Here is a 19,811-nt window from a genome sequence, read left to right on the forward strand (position 1 = left end):
AAATCTGAGCAAGCAAAATTCCCACCCTGCTGTCCCAAATGTGCTGCCCCAGAGCTGGGAGGAGGAAGTGCAAAACCAGCCAGAATCTCACCGTAAACTCTGAGTCACTTCCAAAGGCATTTTGAGCTCTGGTTTTTGCACAGCAGGACCTGGAGGCACCACAGGCAGAGAGGATGGTGACATGTATTCAGTGTCCTCATCGCTCTCAGACTGCTCCCCAGGAGGCAGTTTTGGTACAGGCAGCGGTCTGGAGGCAGGAGAAACGAGATATAAAACATTTACAGCAAATCTAATTAATACCAAGGTGCCCTTTAAAATCCACTGTCCCTTCACAGCAAGTCTGTCTAAAGAAATAATTCGGTTTTCGGGATGCAGCCCACAAGGTCACACCAGCACAAGGTCGTGATGCAAAAGGAAGTGACAACATCGTGCACATTTACATCACACAAAGCCCCACTCAAAAGTGAATTTATTCAAGAGCTGATGGCAACTGGAGCCTGATTCCTGCTGCCACAGCCCAGGGGATCTCCCACCACTCCCCACAGCTCTTTGGGATGCTGATTGCAGCTGCTTCCTCTAAATTGTGTTTTGAATCTGTCAGAGTTTAAAACTAAGACTGGAAGAGTTGTGCCAGTTCTGCCCACGGCACCAGCACCCCGCAATTCCCACTCTGCAAGGTACAAAAAGCCCCAACAGACCTGGCAGCTAAGGAGTAGATGGCGTTGGCAGACGAGGAGGGTTTGATTTTGGGGTGTTCACACTCTGAGGTTGCTGCTGGACCACTGGTGGAGCTCTGGAAGACAAAATTCCAAACCAGGAATCAGAAATAAAGCGTGTCCCAGTGTAGCTGCAAAGCCACTCATTCAACAGCCTCTGCGGGAATGAAGCCTCATTTATTTATCCTCATTTATTGCACAGAATTTACTCACACCTCAGAAATCTAGGAATTCTCTGACAGCTTTCCCTCAGTGAGGACATTGCAGGGGTTTTCCTGCAGGAAGAACTTCACATGTTTTGAGACTCCAAAGGCCTTGGCAAATTCAGCTGAAACAGGCCAAAATGGGAGCCAAGAGGAAAAGGATGCAGACAAGCACACACATTTGGAGGCAGGATGACAACAGTGCACGTGCCATTTTCTTAAAAAATCTGGCTGAAAATGTGCTTGCCTTCAATTTTAGAAAGCTGGAAGCATTAGGAGGGAAAATGAAGGAAATGGAATCAAAGAAAGCAAAACTGCCTGCAGTTTCTTTTCGAGAACAGAATGTTGGACTACTCGTGGAACTCAGGTTTTACCCAGTCAAGCTGATGTGCGCAGGTTTCTCAGGGCTGAAAAGCCAGCAGAGTAAACCAGAGAACAACAGAAAACATTCTCAGCTTTTCAACACTGAAAGGTGAACAAAGAAAGGTGAACAAGGAAAGGTGAACAACCATCAGGCAATTGTGGCTCATGACTGCTGAAACTGGCATTTCAACCTTGCTCCGGAGAGGAACGAGAGCATTTCCCTCGCCTGGAATTCACCAGTTTCTTTCCACCTCTCCCACGACAAAATCCCATTTCTCAGTGTGAGAAGAGGCTGCCAAATTTCCTCCAGCCCCACCTGACCTACTCACCCCGGGGTTGTCCAGGCTGAGCGTGCTGCCCAGCCGGAGGCTCTCCGCCCTGGATTCCACCTGGGAGGGCAGCGAGAAGGGCAGCGAGTGCCGGTTGGACAGCTCCCTCCCCGCCCAGGGCTCGGCGGCGCTCACAGCCACGCCCGGGGCTTTGGGGACGGCTCTGGCCGCCCACAGGTCACCCTGGCGGTTGGAGGGCAGCGGGGGTGGCTTGTCCCTGCTGGGACAATCCCCCGGCGTGCAGGGCAGGGGCCGGCGCTGCGGGCGGCTCTCGGGGCCCAGGGAGTGCGGGCGGTCCGGAGGCGGCGGCGGCGGCAGGTCCCGGAGCGTGGGTGGGATCGGCAGAGGTTTGTCCTTGTGCAGAGCACCAGGTGCGGCCTGAGGGCAGGAGGAATGAAAAACAGCGTCTAACACAGGCAGCCCGGCCAGGAAAAGATAAACAGGAGGGAGGTGAGGGCAGCAGGGAGAGTTTTGGGGTGGTTTTATCTGTTTTTATAAGGGATTATCTCCGAGAATTCGGAGATGTCTCCACACCTTCTGCACAGGCTCGAGGAGATAACACAGGAACTGCGTGCACTCCAGCCAGGCTCTGAACACCCCAGATTCCTCTTCTTGAGGGAAAACATGAGCTTACAGCAGCCTTGGCTTGGATTCCAAACGCAGCCTCCCCATCATTTAAAAAAATGATTCAATTGTGGGTTATTTGTACAAGTTAACATTCATCAGTCAGTGATGAGTACTCAAAGAAACAGGTATTTTCTTCTGCCTGAACTTTCCTAATTTCATTATTTCATCCGAACCCGATGAAGAACTGCTGCTGCATCTCAAGAGCCATTAACTTAATGCCACCAAGATCACCCTACTGCCTCCTGCTGATCAATCAGAAAGCCAGCTCAGTTCTCCCACTCACACACACTGAATTCCTTCCCTCACTTTCCATCTAAAAAAATGCTTGACGTAAAAACGAGCGCAGAAAAGTTGGGAGAGGAATGTGATACCTTCTGGATTAGCTGGAACAAAATGAGGAAAATCTAAAGGGAGCAGGGATTGAGGCTGAAAACCAGAGAATGTGCTGGCCGTAATAACAATTTGGTAGCTCAGGAGGCCAGACAGAAAAGGAACAAAGTACTTGGCGATGTCAGAGAGAACATGTTGGGGTCACCAGGTGGTCCTGCCCCACCCAGATGGCAGCACGAGGGGCAAGAGGAGTGTCTGACCTTGGAGGTGGTGCCCGGGCTGGAGGCCCCGGGGGGGTTGGCCACTCGCTGCTGCAGCAGGTCCAGGCGGGGCGGCACGGGAGGGAGGGCGGCCTGGGGAGCCACCGAGAACGGCGAGGGAGGGCGTTCCACCTGCCGGGGGAGGGGACAACATCAGCACAGGGCTCAGCCCGCACGGTTCCTGTCCTCCGGAGAGGCTCTCCAGCTCTGCCGGTGACAAACCGCCCTGTGAGTAACAACTGTCCTCCAGGAACGGAGCCGTGGAGCAATCCGGGCTCAGCTGGGAGACACCACTGAAATGCACGCCTAGAAACACAAACCGAGCTGTTCTGATGGAGTAACAAACCTGCCTCAGCGGGCCCTGAGCAGGGACAGGTTTAAAAAGTGCTTTTTAAAGCTTTTCAACGCCAGAGGGCACGATCGGCTGCAAAGCCTCCTGTCCCTGTGCAAACTGCTTTCACTACAGAGCGCTGTGTGGTTTGTGCACCAAACCCTCCATTTTTGTCCCCAGTGTGCACCAAACCCTCCGTTTTTGTCCCTGGAAAGCTGGTTTTCCACTTAACAAAGCAGCACAGTGCCTGTGAGTCTCTTTATTTTCTCTTTTTTACAATCAAAGCCAGTGCTGTTTAATTTTGAAAAGCTTCACGTGTGTCTGAGCTCACTAAAGCCAACAAAATACCAACATTGACAGGATGTCACACCAAGAAAATTGCTTTGCTGCCCCAAAAATATGTATAAAAAGCCCTTCAGGAATAGTGTTTACTGATTATTTCACAGCATGGAAGATAAAGGGAAATAAGACTCCAGGTAAAGCAGAGGTGAAGATTCTTTCTGACCAGGAAATGCAGCTTATTTTAGTTGATTCAGCTATTAAAAATTAGCCAGATTCAAACCCAGTTCCCTATGCAGTAAAAAAAAATGCAAGAGCAGCAATCAGATTTTGAAATGAGATATGAAAAAGAAGTGAAAAAAGCCACGTAGGGATCCACCAAGAACGCCTGAACACAGCTCCTGGAGGGAAGCAGCTCCAAAGGCAGAGTTCTCACACCTTTATTAGACAGATTTATCAGCCACCATATAAAAAGATGACAGCCAACATGAGTTCCTCAGCAGAACAGCCTGCCCTCTACCCTGTTATTCATCAGGACCTTGGGAAGGCTGTACCTGCCTGGCTGTATCCATCACTGGGGAAAAACGGATGAATTTCTGCTGATCTGGGTGAATTCTGGCTAGGAAATCAAAATCTAACACACAGAGGAGTGTTCCAAACCCAGATCTTCCATTCCAACAGGTCAGGCCGGCTTTTCCACCCCTCTGGGGATTCCTCCAAGACAACAAACAAAAGATCAAAGGCTTTGAAGTGTGATCCCAAGCTGACAGTGTGAAGCGAGCTTGCAAAACCGGACGTAAATCCCTGTTTTCCACCGGGAGCAGGATCTTTACAGTTACACAGTCTGACAACCCTCACAGGCACAGATCACTGAGAGAAAACTGCTGGAGAAAAAGGCACGTTTTATCAGCAGCCATTGCAGTGACCTTACTTTGGTACCAGCCAGTTCTTTCATCATGAAGAGGGAATCATCGGCTTTGTCATCGTCATCGTCGTCGTAGTTGGGAGAGGGGGTTCCTTCTGCCCCTTGCCTGGACAATCCTCCTCCTCCTCTGGGATCAAAGGGATCCACCACGATGGGCTCGGTGCCTTTGATCTCACAGCGGCAGAAAGGACAACCTTGGCCTTCGGATTCCTGCGGGGGACAGGAGAGATCTGTCACTGCAGCACAAATTATCACCTGCTTCAGGAGCAATCAGCTTTTAACCTGACTTTTTTGGCAGGGAGCTTTCAACTGAGGGGAAGACAAAGGCAAACTGGGTTAGAAATGGGGAATGTTTTCTCCTTGAAGTAGAAAAACAGCACTTTAGGAGGTTTTCACAGTTTTTTTCTTATTCCATATTAAGAGATCAGGCATCTAAACAGCTTCTGATGCCGTGACACTGTGAGACAATGTTTCTGCTACCTTCTCTCCACACCTGAACAGTTCTGGGAAGAGAATAGATCTGTCAAAGGTGAAGCAGCTGCCCTCAGAGAGATAAAGAAAAGGCCAAGGCTCACCTGCCAGGCTGTGAGACAGGAGGTGCACATCAGGTGCCCACAAGGTTCAATCTTCACGTCCTTGTCGTTCTCAGCGCAGATTTTACACAGCTGGAACGTGGAGCCCATCTCACAGTACAGCTCATATTGTTCCTGGGGGAAAGACAGCACAAATCACAGGGAGAGGAGAAACATGCCAAGATTTCACTATCATTTTATGTGCTAGATGCATCTATCAAGCTCTGAAAAAAAGTGGAATTCAAATTATCCAATAATTTTCATTTAAGCATCCCAAGAAAAGCAGGGTTCAAGACCTGTTGAATAGCACAAAAGCATCAATGTTGGCAGAACATTCTAAAAATAAAACCCCCTAAAACCTGTCCTTGCAATCTCATCTGCCCATCCTTATCAAGCAAAGATTCCTGTAATTCCTGTAAAATATTGCAGCCCTAAAAACAAGGCTTGGGAATACCAAGTGTGACGGAACTGGATGAATAGCCAAGGAGGGTAGAAATCAGGGAGAAAGGCACAGAGTTTGATGGAATGGGATATTTTACTCACCTGTGTAACTTTAATGTGGTCCTGAGGTGTGGGCTCACACAAGCCAGTCAAGTCAGGATTCTGATTCCGGCCATCAGGAAATAAATAACTGGGAGAAATTGGGGGAAAAAAAATATCTCGATATGTGCCTGTACACACACACACAGCTAGGGTTTCTTTCGGAGGTGGGAAAGGAAAAAAGAATGAAGGTGAGAAGCAAGAGGTGGGAATTTAAGGTGTTCTGAATTCTAAAGTTTTGGAAGAATTTGATGATTGGACCAAAATTAACCAAGTTATTCTTAAAAGTATTGGTTCAAATAAAGGGTTTGCCCCCCCCCCCCCCAAAAAAAAAAGGGATTTATGAGAAGGGAAACAGTGCTGCACATTTATCATCTGCTTCTGCACAGCTGCCCAGTGCACAGACAGCTGTCAGTAACTCCTGAGTGCCAAAATAGTTCAGCAATGACTTATTCCACTGACAGCAGTGGGACTATTCAAAATCTGAATGCCCAAAATTTAACTGCTTTGCTGCCCCGATTTTCTATAAAGTCACTTACAAGCCTTCCCTGAAGCCATCAATCAGTGCTTGGAAAAGGGGTTTGTTGTGGGGGATTGTCTGGAGGATGTTCCCATCTGCAGTGACGTAGCCGATGGCCCACTGACCCAGGCGGGTACAGCTCAGTCGGAAAATGTAACTGAAAACACACACAAAGGAAAAGAAACTTCAGCTTGGGACAGACAGAAAAGGTTAAATGACAAGCAGGCAGCCTTTGTCCAGCCATATCGAGACAGTAAATAAAATTAGTAGGAATAACTGGATGATTTGTAGCAGCTTTCCTCAATTGACTCCCCAGGCAGTTCAAAGGGAACTTTGCAATATGATACAAAACGAGAAAAGAATCCAGGTGAAATTAAACCCAGAATGCAGAGCAAGAGTCGTTAACATCCTTAAAATCATTTGTCTCAAATCAGCTTTCAAAAAGCCAACAAAGAAACAGACTACAGGAGGTTTCCGTGTTTAAAAGCAGCCCAGGAGTAACCACACGAGAAAAAGCAGAAAGGAACAGAGATGACCTGTCAGCCCTGCTGCCATCAGTGGTGGCAGCCACAAGCTGCCAGCAGGGCCCTGCTGGCTGAGCTCCCTCTCACCTGCCAGGTTTGTGAATGAATTTCTGCAGCCGGGCCTTCACCTCGTCATAGGTGAGGAATGCCATATACCCGGGGTGAGTCACTGCCAGGCTGTTCCAGTTCCTCAGCAACGACGACCAGGGCTGGGGAAGCACCAAAGAAACAAATGAACCACACGCTTCTGGACAGGGTCAATAGTCCTGAATCAAAGGGTTCTTCACTTAGAGAGAAACGTGTTTCTGTTCCACCACAAAGCCAGTAGAGATTCATATTCAAAACATTCGTTCCCATGCAGCAGTTTCTTGCTTGTTGGAGATAAAATCATCACCTGAGAGAGACCTTAATCAAAACTCTTTTAATAAATACAAAAGAAGTCACTGAGGTCCCAGCTAAAGAATAGCCATCAACTGGGCTGCTTCTGCAGAGAAAATGACTCATTCCCCAGACAGGGATGAAGGCAGGGGTTTAATGAGATCCCTGATTATGCACAGCCCAGGAACCATGACTGGTCTGCTCTCCAGCACCGACTTCCTGCATGGCCTGGGGACAGTGACCTCCCCTCTGTGGCTCAGTTTCACTGTCTGTAACTTGTGACTATTCCTCACCAGCCCAACCTCACCGGGGTGTGGCTGCTCTCAGGTCTGAATAAAAGAAACCAGCACACAAATCTCAAATATTGCCTAAAACGATGCCCCAAAAGTCACAACAACCATTTGAGATCTCTCAGCCCTGTGAAGGGCTTGGGTGTGCAAATCTCACCTGATTTTTCCAGGTTTCTTAACCCATCTACAAGAAGGTATCAGCATTCCCTAAGAACTCTGCATCCCCTGGAATCTGCAGCAGCTCTTGACTTGTTCTTTATGTACAACACTTGGGAAAAGCTCTGAATGAAATCAGCTTCATTGCAACACCAAACATGGGAATTTTTCATCTAGTCATATCTTAATTACAACCCACCCCATCACATGGGAAAAGGCAAGTCAGAGCCAAAGAAGTAAGTGATTGTTCTTGTAAATACCCAATTGTACCATCAGAAGCTGTGTTTCTGAATTTGGCACTATCAGAGACTGTGGGGAAGGATTTTACCTACCATTAATATCCCGTCAGTGATACAGAGATTTCTCACACACACAGACACGTTCACAACATCCTGCCTGGGTCAGTTCAAAAGATAGGAAGCCCAAATTTCCATGCTTGAGCTCCATCCTGAACAACCAACCCCCCCCCCCCCCCCCCCCCCGGAAAATAAATCTGACAATAAAGAAAGGGATGAGGGAAGACAGAGTGATAAACTAAGCTTCACATTTCCTGGCTTGCAGAAGCTGTGTCAGAGCTTCAGTCTCAAAGTGACCTTTGAAAGAGAAAACCTGATTCATGGCAGGATGCTGAATGAGCCTGGGAGTTGCAGTGTGTATTTAGGGATTTTTTTTTTTATTTATTCTACAGCCAGAAATATCACCCACTTTTACTGCAATATGGGGGTCTTAAGTATTACTCCTTAAGGGATGGAGGGCGAGACAAGCAAATCCCATATAAACAATGTGTGTAAAATATTGGCCTGGATAAAAAAAAAATGAGCATAACCTGAAGCACTGAGACATTTCAAGTGATGCCCGTCGCTCAGTCGTTACCTGGAAGAGGCGTGTGAAGATGTCAAACTCAAACACTGAGATGTAGTCATTGCACGTCAGGTCGATGGTGGACTTGAGGGCCATGGCCTCCAGCCCGGAGCTGATGGGATGCACCTCATGCAGGGCCTGCCGGAAGCTTTTCCAAGGAACAATGGTCCTGGGGGAAAAGCAGGGAATGGGAAAGGGCTCAGGAACACCACCACCTCCACATTATCCCTGTGAGTAGCCACGTTGTGGGTGACAGAACAGAGAAAAATCAGGAATAGCTACAAGAGATTTATTCACATCACGGGTTTCTCGGTGCTGCAGGAAATCAGCAAGCAAATGAATTTACGACAATTTTCTCTGCACGTGCAAAATTTTGGAATTAGGAGTCCTCCCCTGGTTTCTCTTTTCCCTCTTTCTGCAGTCCTACCACAGCCTCACTTGAGAATAATTTCACAATGTTGCAGCTGGTAGAGAAGAACTCTAGATGGTTAAAAAAAAAAAAAAGCTGCAAACAACTCTCTAAAGAAGGATTAACTGGAGAAGGAAGATAATCAGAAGCCAAAACACAGGCTCCTGTTTAAAGGAATATTTTCCTTTTTTTTAATAGATCAAGTGGCATAGAAACACAGAAAGAAAATGCCTCACTTCAGACAACTGTGCTATTCATGAGTAAACACATTATGGCTTTTTGTCCTGACAGCTACTAATTAACCTCTTTAGGTGAAGTACCTCAGTTCCCTCAGTTTGAAAGCAGTACCCAATCCATTAACTTTAATCCCCAAACATTGCTGTGAACACCTCCATGGTTCATTTAGCCAGTGTTTCATTAGATACAGAAATTAAACCTGACATTTCAGCAGTCTGCACGCAGAGACTGTTGCATTTCCCTTTCCCCTTCACCCTTAGCAATGCCATTTTGCAAATAGAAATTCAGAGAAGGAGAGAGGTGAGTAAATGACTGGAAAGACTAATTGGAGGGAAGATGAAAAGAATATAATAGTATGGCTTAGCTAAAGAACAACCCATGTTGGGGGCAAGGTAACCTTTGGAAGAAGAAAGGATTATTTTGCATAGCTTGTAGAGCTTACTTACAAGTTGAAGAATTAAACCAAGGAGAGGAAAATTTAAGCTGAATAATCAAGGGAAACTCTGCGGCAATACAAGAGTCTCCTGGGGAACCTGGGGAAAGATTCATCACTTGACACATTTAAAACCAGAGAGGACAAAAACTGGGAAATTTAATGTAGGAATAATTCCTTAGAGATGGATCAAATGACCAGCAGGTCTTTCCCTATCATTTATTTTAACCTGACAGAGCCCTTTCTGAATGGCCAAACAGAATTCTTAAAAAAACACCATGTGCAATTTGCTCCCACAGCTCTATTTCTGAGCACAGTTAGAAACTTACTTTTCACCAAAAGCTTTTCTCCAAAACTCTGCAGCATCTGCCTTGGTGATCCGGAACGTGTCCCCCTGGAAGAGGCCGCTGGGGAAGATCCCTTTGAGTTCTGCCAGCATGTGGCTGAATATCAGGGACAATTTGGTCAGGTTCCTCCTGCAAAGGATGGTAAAAATTGTTTCTTTTAGAGAAAAAAAAAAAAAAAAAGAGTTTACCATTGTGAGCAAAGCAGAAGCAGCACTTATTGCAATTCAAGAATGATCCCAGCATGCAGAACTCTTATTTGGGGCTCTCAGGTGTTTCGCCAGCATTCAGAACACCCAAAACATGGGAATTACCAGCAAGATCCGTGTTTGTCAAGACATTTTCCACAACGACAAAGTCTGTATAATCTCTTTAAGGTGGGCAGGCAAAAATCCTCCCATGGAAAAACCAAAACTCGGATCTCTCAGTGTTGCAGACAAAACCTCATCAGCTTTGGGTCTGAAAACTCCTTTTGAGAGCACAGAAAACTACTCCTGCCCCAGACAATGGAAGCTGAATGTCTTCCCAGGTCTCCTCCAGAGGCTCCCAACACAATAGATTTGCTCAGGGAATGTCTGAGTGATCATAACAGCCCCAAGGGAATGCAAAAACACCTGCAGGTTTTTCCTAAAATGGTAACGACTTACACACAAAAGCTCCACGGTCAGGGCTCTCAAATACATTGTGTTTAATTATCCAATTTGAATTACAGCAGGTACCTCAAGTCCCTTCTGTGCCTGATGACACTGAGACATCAGCAGTGCTCTGTCCCACAGGACATGCCCTTTTTTAAGCTGCAAAAGAGATATTTTCTGCTATTCTATTCACCAGAGGCACCTCTTTCTCTCACTCCTTTATCCAAATAAAGGATGCCTCTCTTCTCCACTCCATAGCTTAGGAAAACTTCCTGAAAAGAGCCAGGCATATTTCTAGGCCAGAGGGGTTTTATTTCACCCCCCATGTCACGTTAAAAGAAGGAACTGGCATCATGTGGGAAAGAACAACTTGTGAGCTGTGCCCAGCACACCAGAGCTGGTCAGAAAACGGCATCAACCACCCAGGCATGGCACAGACTCCCTTATGCCACTGATTATTTCACCTTGAACCACAGAGGGAGGGTGCACCAGTTTCTGGTGTTCTGGTTGGATTGGTTCCTGTTCACTCCATCTTGGATGTTTTTCAGACACCACTTGCTCCCAACGCGCTATTCCTACCAGGAGGACTCATCCTGTTACCGTGCCTGATTGCAGAACTGACCTCCAGCCTCTCCACACCAATCCCCTGGACATTTGGGACATTTCCCATATTTTCACAGGGTCTAGACTCAATTAGAAGTGACCATATTGCTTGACATATATTCTAGTATTTACTCATCCCTCATGAGCTCTTTCTCCACACCCTGACAGTCTGGGGAGATTAGAAGGGCCCAAAACTCTAAATTTTCTCTGACAGCAGTTCTCCCTTCCCCTTCTTTCTTCAGCTACATTTTAATTTGTGTGCAGCAACAAAAGCCACTCATGGAATTCTGGTTTTTGCCATTTCATACGTGTCCAAGAACAGCAGGTGCTTGGGATTAACAGGAGGAAAAGCCCCCAGCTGCTCTTCCACGAGCTGTGCCATTCCCCAGCTGTCCCTGGATGTGCTACACACTCAGACTGGGCATTTTAAACCAGTTCTACAGATTGGCTCTGGCACATTAAGTTACTCAAAGCCATGAATTTCTCTTTGCATTGACGAGGGGAAGGCTCAGATTCTGAGCTCGTGGTACAGGGAAGATGATTTAACTGTAAATTCACACCCTGGTTCCCTCCCTCGTGGAGATTCCCACTGTGTCCCTGCAACTGATAAACACCAGAAAAATTGCAAATCAGAGGTGGGAGCTGTGGGCTTCTGAAAGCCCTCACTCCCATAAAATGGCAATAAAAAAAAAAAGAAAAAGACAGTTTGTGTTAAGACAAGAAAGCAAACACCAGGCTGGTATCAATCATTTAATCCATCTACAACCCAAGCCAAAAATGATGAGCTTTTTTTAAACTGAATTTATAAAAACAGAGGCTTTAATAAACCTGCTAATGAATTTGTTCTCTCCTATCGCTGCCCAGCACAACGTGGGGAAATTTGGGCACGACAGACAAGCCCTTTGATGCATTTCTCACCCTGAACAAGTGCATGGTTCAAACAAAACACTGCAAGAAGCCAGGGAATATTCCTGTGTCCAGCTGTTTATCTCTTCTGCGTCAGCTGAGCTCCAGGAAGTGCTTGCACTCAGCTGAGCACATCAGCTAATGAGAGAAGTTAGGAATTTCCTCAGGCTTAAGGATGGATAAACAAATGGTTTGACACACACACACACACTCAAGGACTCGGTTTCCAAAACCACTTTGGATAGCTGAACATTTTAAATTCTTGAGGTTATAATATTTTTTTGATAAATATTCAGCTGTATTGTAGATAACTAACAGGAAAAAGCACAGGAAGTGAACATACAGCAAATTGCAGAATAGTTTGTGTTGGTGGCTTTGACACACAGCAGTTACCAATCCTACGCTAAAAGGACAAATATTTTCTTTATTTTAACAATTGACATCTTTGTAAATTTACACAAACCAAATAAACACCTGCAATTATTGAGAATATTTTTATTGGGGTAGCAAAGCTTGCTGATGATTGTGTTTTATTTTTAATAACATTAGAAAAATAACAATGTCCTTATTGCCATTGCTTCAACTAAACAGATGGGAATAGACTCCCAGAAAAAGTGGAATATATATATTTAAAGAACATTTATGGGTCTTAGACTGGAGATTCCCAAACAGTTTTGGCCTCCAGCAACGTCCCATGGTGGCTATTTTTCCAACTTTTACCTAAACACAGTAATCCACGCAAAACCACCAGCAAGGACTCCGCCAGAGACAAGCGAAAGAATCCAATCTTACAAATTAAAAATTAAATCTTGCAAGAATTAATTAAAATCAAAATCATACGAGTTAAAGAAGGAGATGCCAAGGCCAGTTTGGGAGGAGCTGACTGCAGCACCTAAATCCTGCTGCTGGGGAGTTCAAACACCTGTGACCCAAGCACTGCTGCAAGCGTTACCCAGAGACCTCAGGCCACATCAGTGAACTGTCCCCAGCTGCAGAAAACACCTGTGCCAGCCTCAAAGGAGCACAGCCGGGCTCTGTTCTGTGCTCACAGCAACAGCTGAGGTGGGATTTCACCACCCTGAGAGCTTTCACACCCATGTGCAAAGCTTTCTGTTTGTTATGGTCAGAAACAATGAATCAAGGAGTGAAAAGGTAAAAAAAAGCCAATTTTTTTTCTTTTTCCACTGTATACAGTAACCAAGCGTTTGGTTGTGAGGAGCAGCTGGAGCATGGAGGGATCAATCCTTGTGAGAATTGTTTCTGTAATAACCCAGACACCAGCTCCAGTTCCTGCTGTCAAACACAACTTTGGGGAACCAAAACCAGCACGAAGCAAGAGCGTTTCCTCAGTTTACCCCATGCCCACGGACAGGGTCCCCCCTCCCCTCCACTGTGGTTCTGCTCCTTCCTTCCTGCCCCAGGATGGGTTTGCTCCACACATTTCTGTGGAATTCAAGAGGAGAAACTTCCAGTGCAGCCCCAGCTGGGGGTTCTGCTCGCGTCGTCTCCTCCCCAGACCCTCGGCAGATTTTTCATTCCCAGTTTCCTGGACAAAAAGTGTTTTTCCAGTGTGCGGGCTCTGTCTTGGAAAGCCATTAAGGGCAGAGGATGGTTTAATCAGGGATGTCTCTCTGCTGACACAATTAGTAAAATTAATGCGCTTCCTGACTAAATGCCTTCTCCCCTCCAGGCAACGTTAACGTGGCACGACCATCTCTGCCACTGCCAGCAATGATTTTTTCCATTTTCTCCCAGTATTTCTCACCTCCTTCAGAGCTACCCAGCTGACACAGTATAATTTAGTTCCTCACGCGTAGCAAGGATCGGCTCCACAGGCTGATTCAGTCACAATATTGTGCTCACATGCCATAATTTGACGTGCACACACTGTGGTGTCTGTAAAGCTCACTCTGCTGAAGGCATGGTACAAACACAGAGGAATTACGAGCTGGAGCACAAGAAACCAACCCCAAAACGCTCCACTTCTCTGTAATTAGTGTCCTTATTTCTTATTCTTACACTCTGACCACCAGATTCTGTTTAGGTGACAGGGTTAGCATCCACTGCATCTAAGTGCAAGCTCCTTATGAAAACACAAACCACAAACCCACAGGGTTTTTTCCTGTAACTACATCTCACAATTTTCTACTTGAAGAGCTAAAAAAAAAATTTTTTTAAAAATCAAACAACCAAACAGCTCTTTTAACGACTCCAACAAGTAAAATGTACTTTTGAAACCACAAAGCTGTGAGGTTCTCATGTCACAGGAGCCTTCAGATGCACCAGGCATGAGCAGTTTGATTTCAGCAGAGGGTTTGATGTGCCTGGCTTGAAACAAGAATTGTTTTATGCCGTGCTTCCACCCCAGCCAGGAGTTCTCAGTGTGCTCATGCTCACAGGAGCAGGGAGTGGAAAAGCTCAGGGTGATCCCAAGCTGTCTTTTGTAACCCTGAGGCAGCTCGGGCGTCCTCTCCACGGGATTAAAAATAGAAACGGCGGAACTACTTTCAACAAAACTTGCAACACAGGAAGTGAATGAAATTCCACTTAACTATTGCTGGCTCAACAGAAGGCACCTTACACACTCAGGCTCTGCAACAGCTACAGGATTTCCTCAGAGTAACTAAGAGAACAGATTAATCTTCAATTTATTTCTTGTTCTGTAGAATTTACCTTCTTTTTCAGTGCTTTCGGTATCGCAGGGCGGTTTCCTTATGCTCTGCTGAGCCCCGGCACTTTTCAAGCGACATAAAGATATTTTAACACCTTGAGTTTTGTGAGCAGAGCCTTGCCCATCACTTCAAAAGGTCGCACAAAACACACTGCAGGCCACGAACCACCCCAAAAACGTTATATGCTGTTTTCAGTGTGCAAATGGCTGCGAGTGATGCGAAGCAGAAAGGACGTCAGGCCACCGAGCTGACCACAAGGACCAAACCAACTGACCTTTAAAGGATCTGGACTTGCTGTTCTAGGCACAAGTGTTGGTGTTACATTTTTTTTTTTCCCCCCACTGTTAAGAAGCTAAAAATCCACTTTTAAATTTTAAGTTTTAGAGAAAATGCTTTAAAGAGAGGAATCCATTTGATATTATTAATGGTCTTTAAAGAGCTCAACACATATTCAGAGGACTGACAAGGTAAAGGATAAACGCCTCACTTAGGTAACGGATTAATTTTTTTTACCAGATTCAAGGGGATTACACGACAAACAGACTGCTCAGGACACTTCTCATCATACCTAATTTGGGGCTCTCTGCACTGGAATCAAAATCTGTATTTCAGGGGCTCTTTGCCATAGTTAAAAACAGAGCACAGAAGCCACCTCCAAATCAAGGAAAATTCCATACTTCATGATTCATCCTCAGCCACCTCAAAACTGTCTTGGACACCAAGTGGGAATGAGAAGGAGCAGGTTCAGGGTAGGTATTAAAAAGTTCTTTATTCTAAGGGTGGGCAGAGCAGCTGTGGCTGCTCCATCCCTGGGACAGTGGGAGACGTCCCCACCCATGGCAGGGGGTGGGATGGGCAAAAACCCATCCCCAAAAATCCCAAACGTGGCATCCCAGCCCTGAACAGCCCAGCCAAGCACCCAAGAGACACGAGACACTGTGCCAAGTAGCAGCAGCAGCAGCACATTTTTGGCAGCATGGAGAAATCCATCACATTCCCAATGATAATTACCACAAACGAAGCAATGTGCTTGTAATTCCACCCACAACAGCAAGTCCACAGCCTCCCGTAAAACTCTACAATTTTATAGGCTCTGAGAGCAAAGGAGGATAAAAATCTTCCTCCCTTATTATGCAATCATCTCAAATCTTGCATTTGTCCACAAATTGATTTTTCAAGACCGTCGTCCAATTTTTAGAGAGAAAGAAAACTATAATGAAAGCAAGCTTAAGCCAATTATGCTAAGTGTTACTTAAGTTCCAAAACTATCACCTAAACTGCAATTTAAAACCGAATTAGGAAGAAATAATTCACATTCCTCCGCTCCAACAACATTTACATGATAATGAATTTCTTCTTGGGTAATAAGCAGTTAGTTAGTGTTCATATGCTGGAGCCTGGCAAGGAAACCTTTCTTGTGGGCAGCTTTGGAGCCTGTTCTTTTCTTTAAGATGTTCTAATTTAAATGCAGATGTAGACTTCACACTAGTGGGTTTTGTTTAAAAAAAAAAAAAAGAAAGAAAGAAAAAAAAGTGCTGCTGTGTTCGAAGGAAGTGACACAAAGGGGACTCACACACACCATTTCGAGTTGCACATTTTGCACTATCTCGTTTTCCCTGGGCAGGAATGTGTGCAAGAGGTCTCAAAGATGAGATTAGAGCACCAACCCCCCTCCTCCCAGAGGGTTTTCTGCTCCAGGCTTTAACACAAGCGTTCTCCAACTTTTTCCTCTTTAAATTCCAACCTTTTTCCTTTTTTTTTTAATTTTTTTTTTTCCTTCAAGTCATTCTTCATGCACTTCCTTCCCCTTCAGAGATATGCACGGTCATTTCCAGGAGACATTAAACCCTGCTAGCTTTTTCCTGTGGAAATTAGTGAGTCTTAACACTGGAGCTGGAGAAGAATATGAAATCCTGCTGAGCCAGCATCCCCAGAGCTGTTGTCAGAAGAACAATTAAACATGGACCAGCTTCCCAAAGCTTTTTGTTCACCTCCATGCTCTATGGAAAAAGTTTATTATATTCCCTGCTTAACCCCATTTTCTCTGCAGATATATTTATTTTTTTTTAACTGGCTTTGTTAACAGTTTGTTTCCCACAGCTGAACTAGAAAAATGACTTGTGCTATTCCTTAAACACCCAGTCCACATCCCGAAAATTAATTTCTTCTCACTCACCCTGCAGCTCTAATGTGGAAACATTTGCAGTGCTCTGATTTTATTTAGAAAATAACCTCTCTGAATTTTCCCCCGTTATAGACTGGTTTAACAGAATTAGTAAATTTGATTCTTTGGTGACAAATGGACTCTTCAGCCTAATTAATCCCTTCCCAAGGAACAGACAATTCCTCTACCTGTCTGCTGATCAGCAAGCTATTTTTCACTCCTGCCATGTCAAGAATAATCTATTTACACAAAACCACTGCTGCAAGAAGTAATTTATGTAGTGTGGAAAGCTGACAAATTGCAGCTCCTCTGTGCAAGCAAGAGGGCTGACAAGTAAAAGATTTCTGCAATGGAAACAGAAGGAAAAAAAAAAAAAAAAGCCCAGCAAAACCACCAAGCCTCTAAATGAAACTGAAATCGAGGTCTGAGGCAGGTTCAGCATGTTCAGAGTAAAAATGGCACTGTCAAGCAATGGAACCATCACACTGCTGGGAAAAATATACTTATTTCATCCCTCTTTTTTTTTTGTAAAAAAGGGAAGTCAAGAAGTTCACAATAGAGAAGTCACGTATTCACCCCTGGATCTATAAAGAAAAGGAAGCGGCACCTCTGGAAATGTGCTCAGCCTCAAGAATTCCGAATCACTGCACACAGCCAAGCAGTCATTGGATGATTTGCCCTTACCTTATCACAAGCATGCAACAAAATATCCAAAATCATTAACTCTGGAGACACTATTTGATTCCAAGCCCGCAGATGTGACTTTTAAGCTATCAAAACTCAGAGGAGCAACACAGTATCTCAAATAAAAAAGTCACCAAGTTGCAGCTGATCTACTCCCAAAAATTCAGTTTTAAACAGTAGCCAGAAGTTACTGCTGGTACCTATCAGTCAGGAAGTGCACACAGAGCTTTAAAAGCACCCTCAGGAGCATGAATTTTTCAACAGACATGGAAGTGAGCTAAAGCAGAATTTAAATAGCACCTTGAAAGCTCTCCTAACAAAGCCACCGAGTTCTCCTCCCAAAAATCACAGCGTGAGTTTCAGGCAGGAGAGGTAGAACCATGGTTAATTTATGTATTTAGAGTGGGAACCACTGCACACCACAACCACAGAGCTGCAGAGACCTCCCAGATGTCTGAGAGGAAACACAGAGAGAGGAAATTGGAAATAATAATAACAGAAAGGTGATGCTCAAGTGATCAGGGCAGCTCTGATCCCACTTCAGTCATTTTTCACGACTGGTCTGTAGGAGCAAACTGCAGCTTTCACACTGCTCGTGCAAATGTCAAAATTGTGCCTTTTGCTCTACACCAGGAGCCATTTGGGGGGGGAAATAAGGTCATACACAACGGGAAGCAAAATGAATGCAAAGGCTGGAAGAGAGGAGGAAAAAAGCTTCAAGAACAACAGGGGGGAAAAAAAGTCAGAAAAGTCAACACAACACATTTATTAAAGTTTTGAAGTCTTGTTCTCAAAATGCTGCAGACTAATGGCCACACACCTGCCTGAGACAAAGAGCAAACTAGATTATAGATATACATACATATATACACACTGCCATGAATACATTCCCAGTGAATACCACATTCTGATTCCATTTATTTGCTTTACAGACCGCTGACCATCTTCCTGAAAGCTTCTCCCACACCTGGAGTATTCGAATTTATTAATGTATGAATAAATTATTATAAATTATTACTAATTTTGAATGTATTAATTCTTACTAAAAATATTAGTATTTTTCTTCAGCTCCTAGCCAGGTGAGAAAATTTCAGTTTCTTCACCTTAGATTACACACAGTATATATATAGTATATGTATTTATATCTATAGGTGCATTTCTAGCAGAAATTCACTTAATTTAATTAACAAATAGCACTGAAGTGATTGGGTTCCAAGAGCTCCCACAGCCATGGGATCTGGCACTGGCAGTGCAGCATTTAACAGAATCCCCAAACCCCAAATCCTCATTCTTTGTGTAGGTATCTCTTGAACCGGTACAGGAATCTCATGCCCTGACTGCTCTAATCTTGTCCCTTTTTTGTGACAAATTAAAGGACCGAGAATGCTGCCAGGCTCAGCAGCAGCACGAGGAAAAGGCTCTTTGGTGTTACCAAACAGTCACTGCTGTTTCCTGGGCAGTGCAGAGGCAGAGGAAGATGCCATGAGAGTGGCCAGGATGTGATGTTGTTTTAATGCCTGTGTTTAACACAAACCTCCCCACAGTTCCTTCCCTGCTAAAGCTGTTTATTCATAAATGGGACAATTAGCAATTCCCCCAGGACTGCCATGCCTGCTGTGGGAACAGCAGCCTCTGCTGCAGCCCTGACAGTCACATCTATCAATCTGCATTTCCCCTGCTCCCTCCAGTCGATTAGTTGGATTACAAACCAACTAGGATGATTAACTCTCTGGAATTACTTCTCTTTGCTCCCCTCTGAAAAAACCAAGGCACTGGAGGTGGGATTTTGGATCCATGACTGACACAGCCACCCTTTACTCACCAGAAGTTCCAGATTTATGACACACACAGCTAACAACACTCCAGAAAGAAACTTCCGTTTCTCAATCCATTCTTCAACAGAGTCACCAGCAATGCAAGCAGCACCAGCAATGCCTTCTGGAGCCACTGTCACAGCCTTTGAATGGAGCTCAATATCATGGAATATGCTACACAGAGCTCAGTATTAAACCAGAAACACGTGCCAGCACTTTTTCCCCCTCCAGTAATTCCAAGCTGCTGCCAGGCTGTTAACCACATTCTCCCCAGGGCAATTATGTTCAGCCACTGGGCGGTTTTCACTTTTTTCTCCACCATTAAAAAAAAAAAAAAAAAAGAATTCAACATCTACTTCAAAAACCTGAAATGAGTTTAGCGTTTAGTATGCCTTGTTTATCTCTGCCTGTTAGACCTTGCACAAATGTGTAAGATTCATTTTTCTCAGAGCTTCACTCTAATCTGAAATCACCTTGTCTTTCCTTTTCTTAAAGCTGGATGAGGAAACACCTCCTCAGGTACATTAAATTCATACTATTTTGCTCAAGAGAGCCTTACATTCATCAAAATGCAGTTTCTACCTCCACCCATCCTTTTTTTAAGTGCTGTTCACCTCGAAGATGTCCCTCGACCTCACAAAATGAAAGATGAGCTGACAACCGATCTACCTTCAATACAAACCCTCCGACTCCTTTAATTCCTCCA

The 19,811-nt window shown here is 44.9% G+C and overlaps 1 protein-coding gene across 1 annotated transcript in view; it reads right to left on the reverse strand.

The window, feature by feature from the left end:
- CBL (Cbl proto-oncogene) overlaps positions 1–19,811 on the reverse strand; it is a 34,130-nt gene that overhangs the window by 7,705 nt on the left and 6,614 nt on the right. The window contains exons 3-13 of the mRNA XM_066203564.1: positions 9,613–9,759; positions 8,217–8,373; positions 6,607–6,728; positions 6,015–6,152; positions 5,479–5,566; positions 4,939–5,070; positions 4,370–4,573; positions 2,829–2,960; positions 1,612–1,989; positions 699–793; positions 92–247 (exon numbers count right to left, since the gene is read on the reverse strand). Coding sequence (XP_066059661.1) covers positions 92–247; positions 699–793; positions 1,612–1,989; positions 2,829–2,960; positions 4,370–4,573; positions 4,939–5,070; positions 5,479–5,566; positions 6,015–6,152; positions 6,607–6,728; positions 8,217–8,373; positions 9,613–9,759 — 1,749 coding nt within the window. The remainder of the gene's footprint in view (positions 1–91; positions 248–698; positions 794–1,611; positions 1,990–2,828; positions 2,961–4,369; positions 4,574–4,938; positions 5,071–5,478; positions 5,567–6,014; positions 6,153–6,606; positions 6,729–8,216; positions 8,374–9,612; positions 9,760–19,811) is intronic.

This window comes from Chamaea fasciata, unplaced genomic scaffold (genome assembly GCF_029207755.1).
Source record: "Chamaea fasciata isolate MVZ Bird 193981 ecotype frontalis unplaced genomic scaffold, bChaFas1.0.hap1 SCAF_24, whole genome shotgun sequence".
In the NCBI taxonomy this organism is placed as follows: domain Eukaryota; kingdom Metazoa; phylum Chordata; class Aves; order Passeriformes; family Sylviidae; genus Chamaea; species Chamaea fasciata.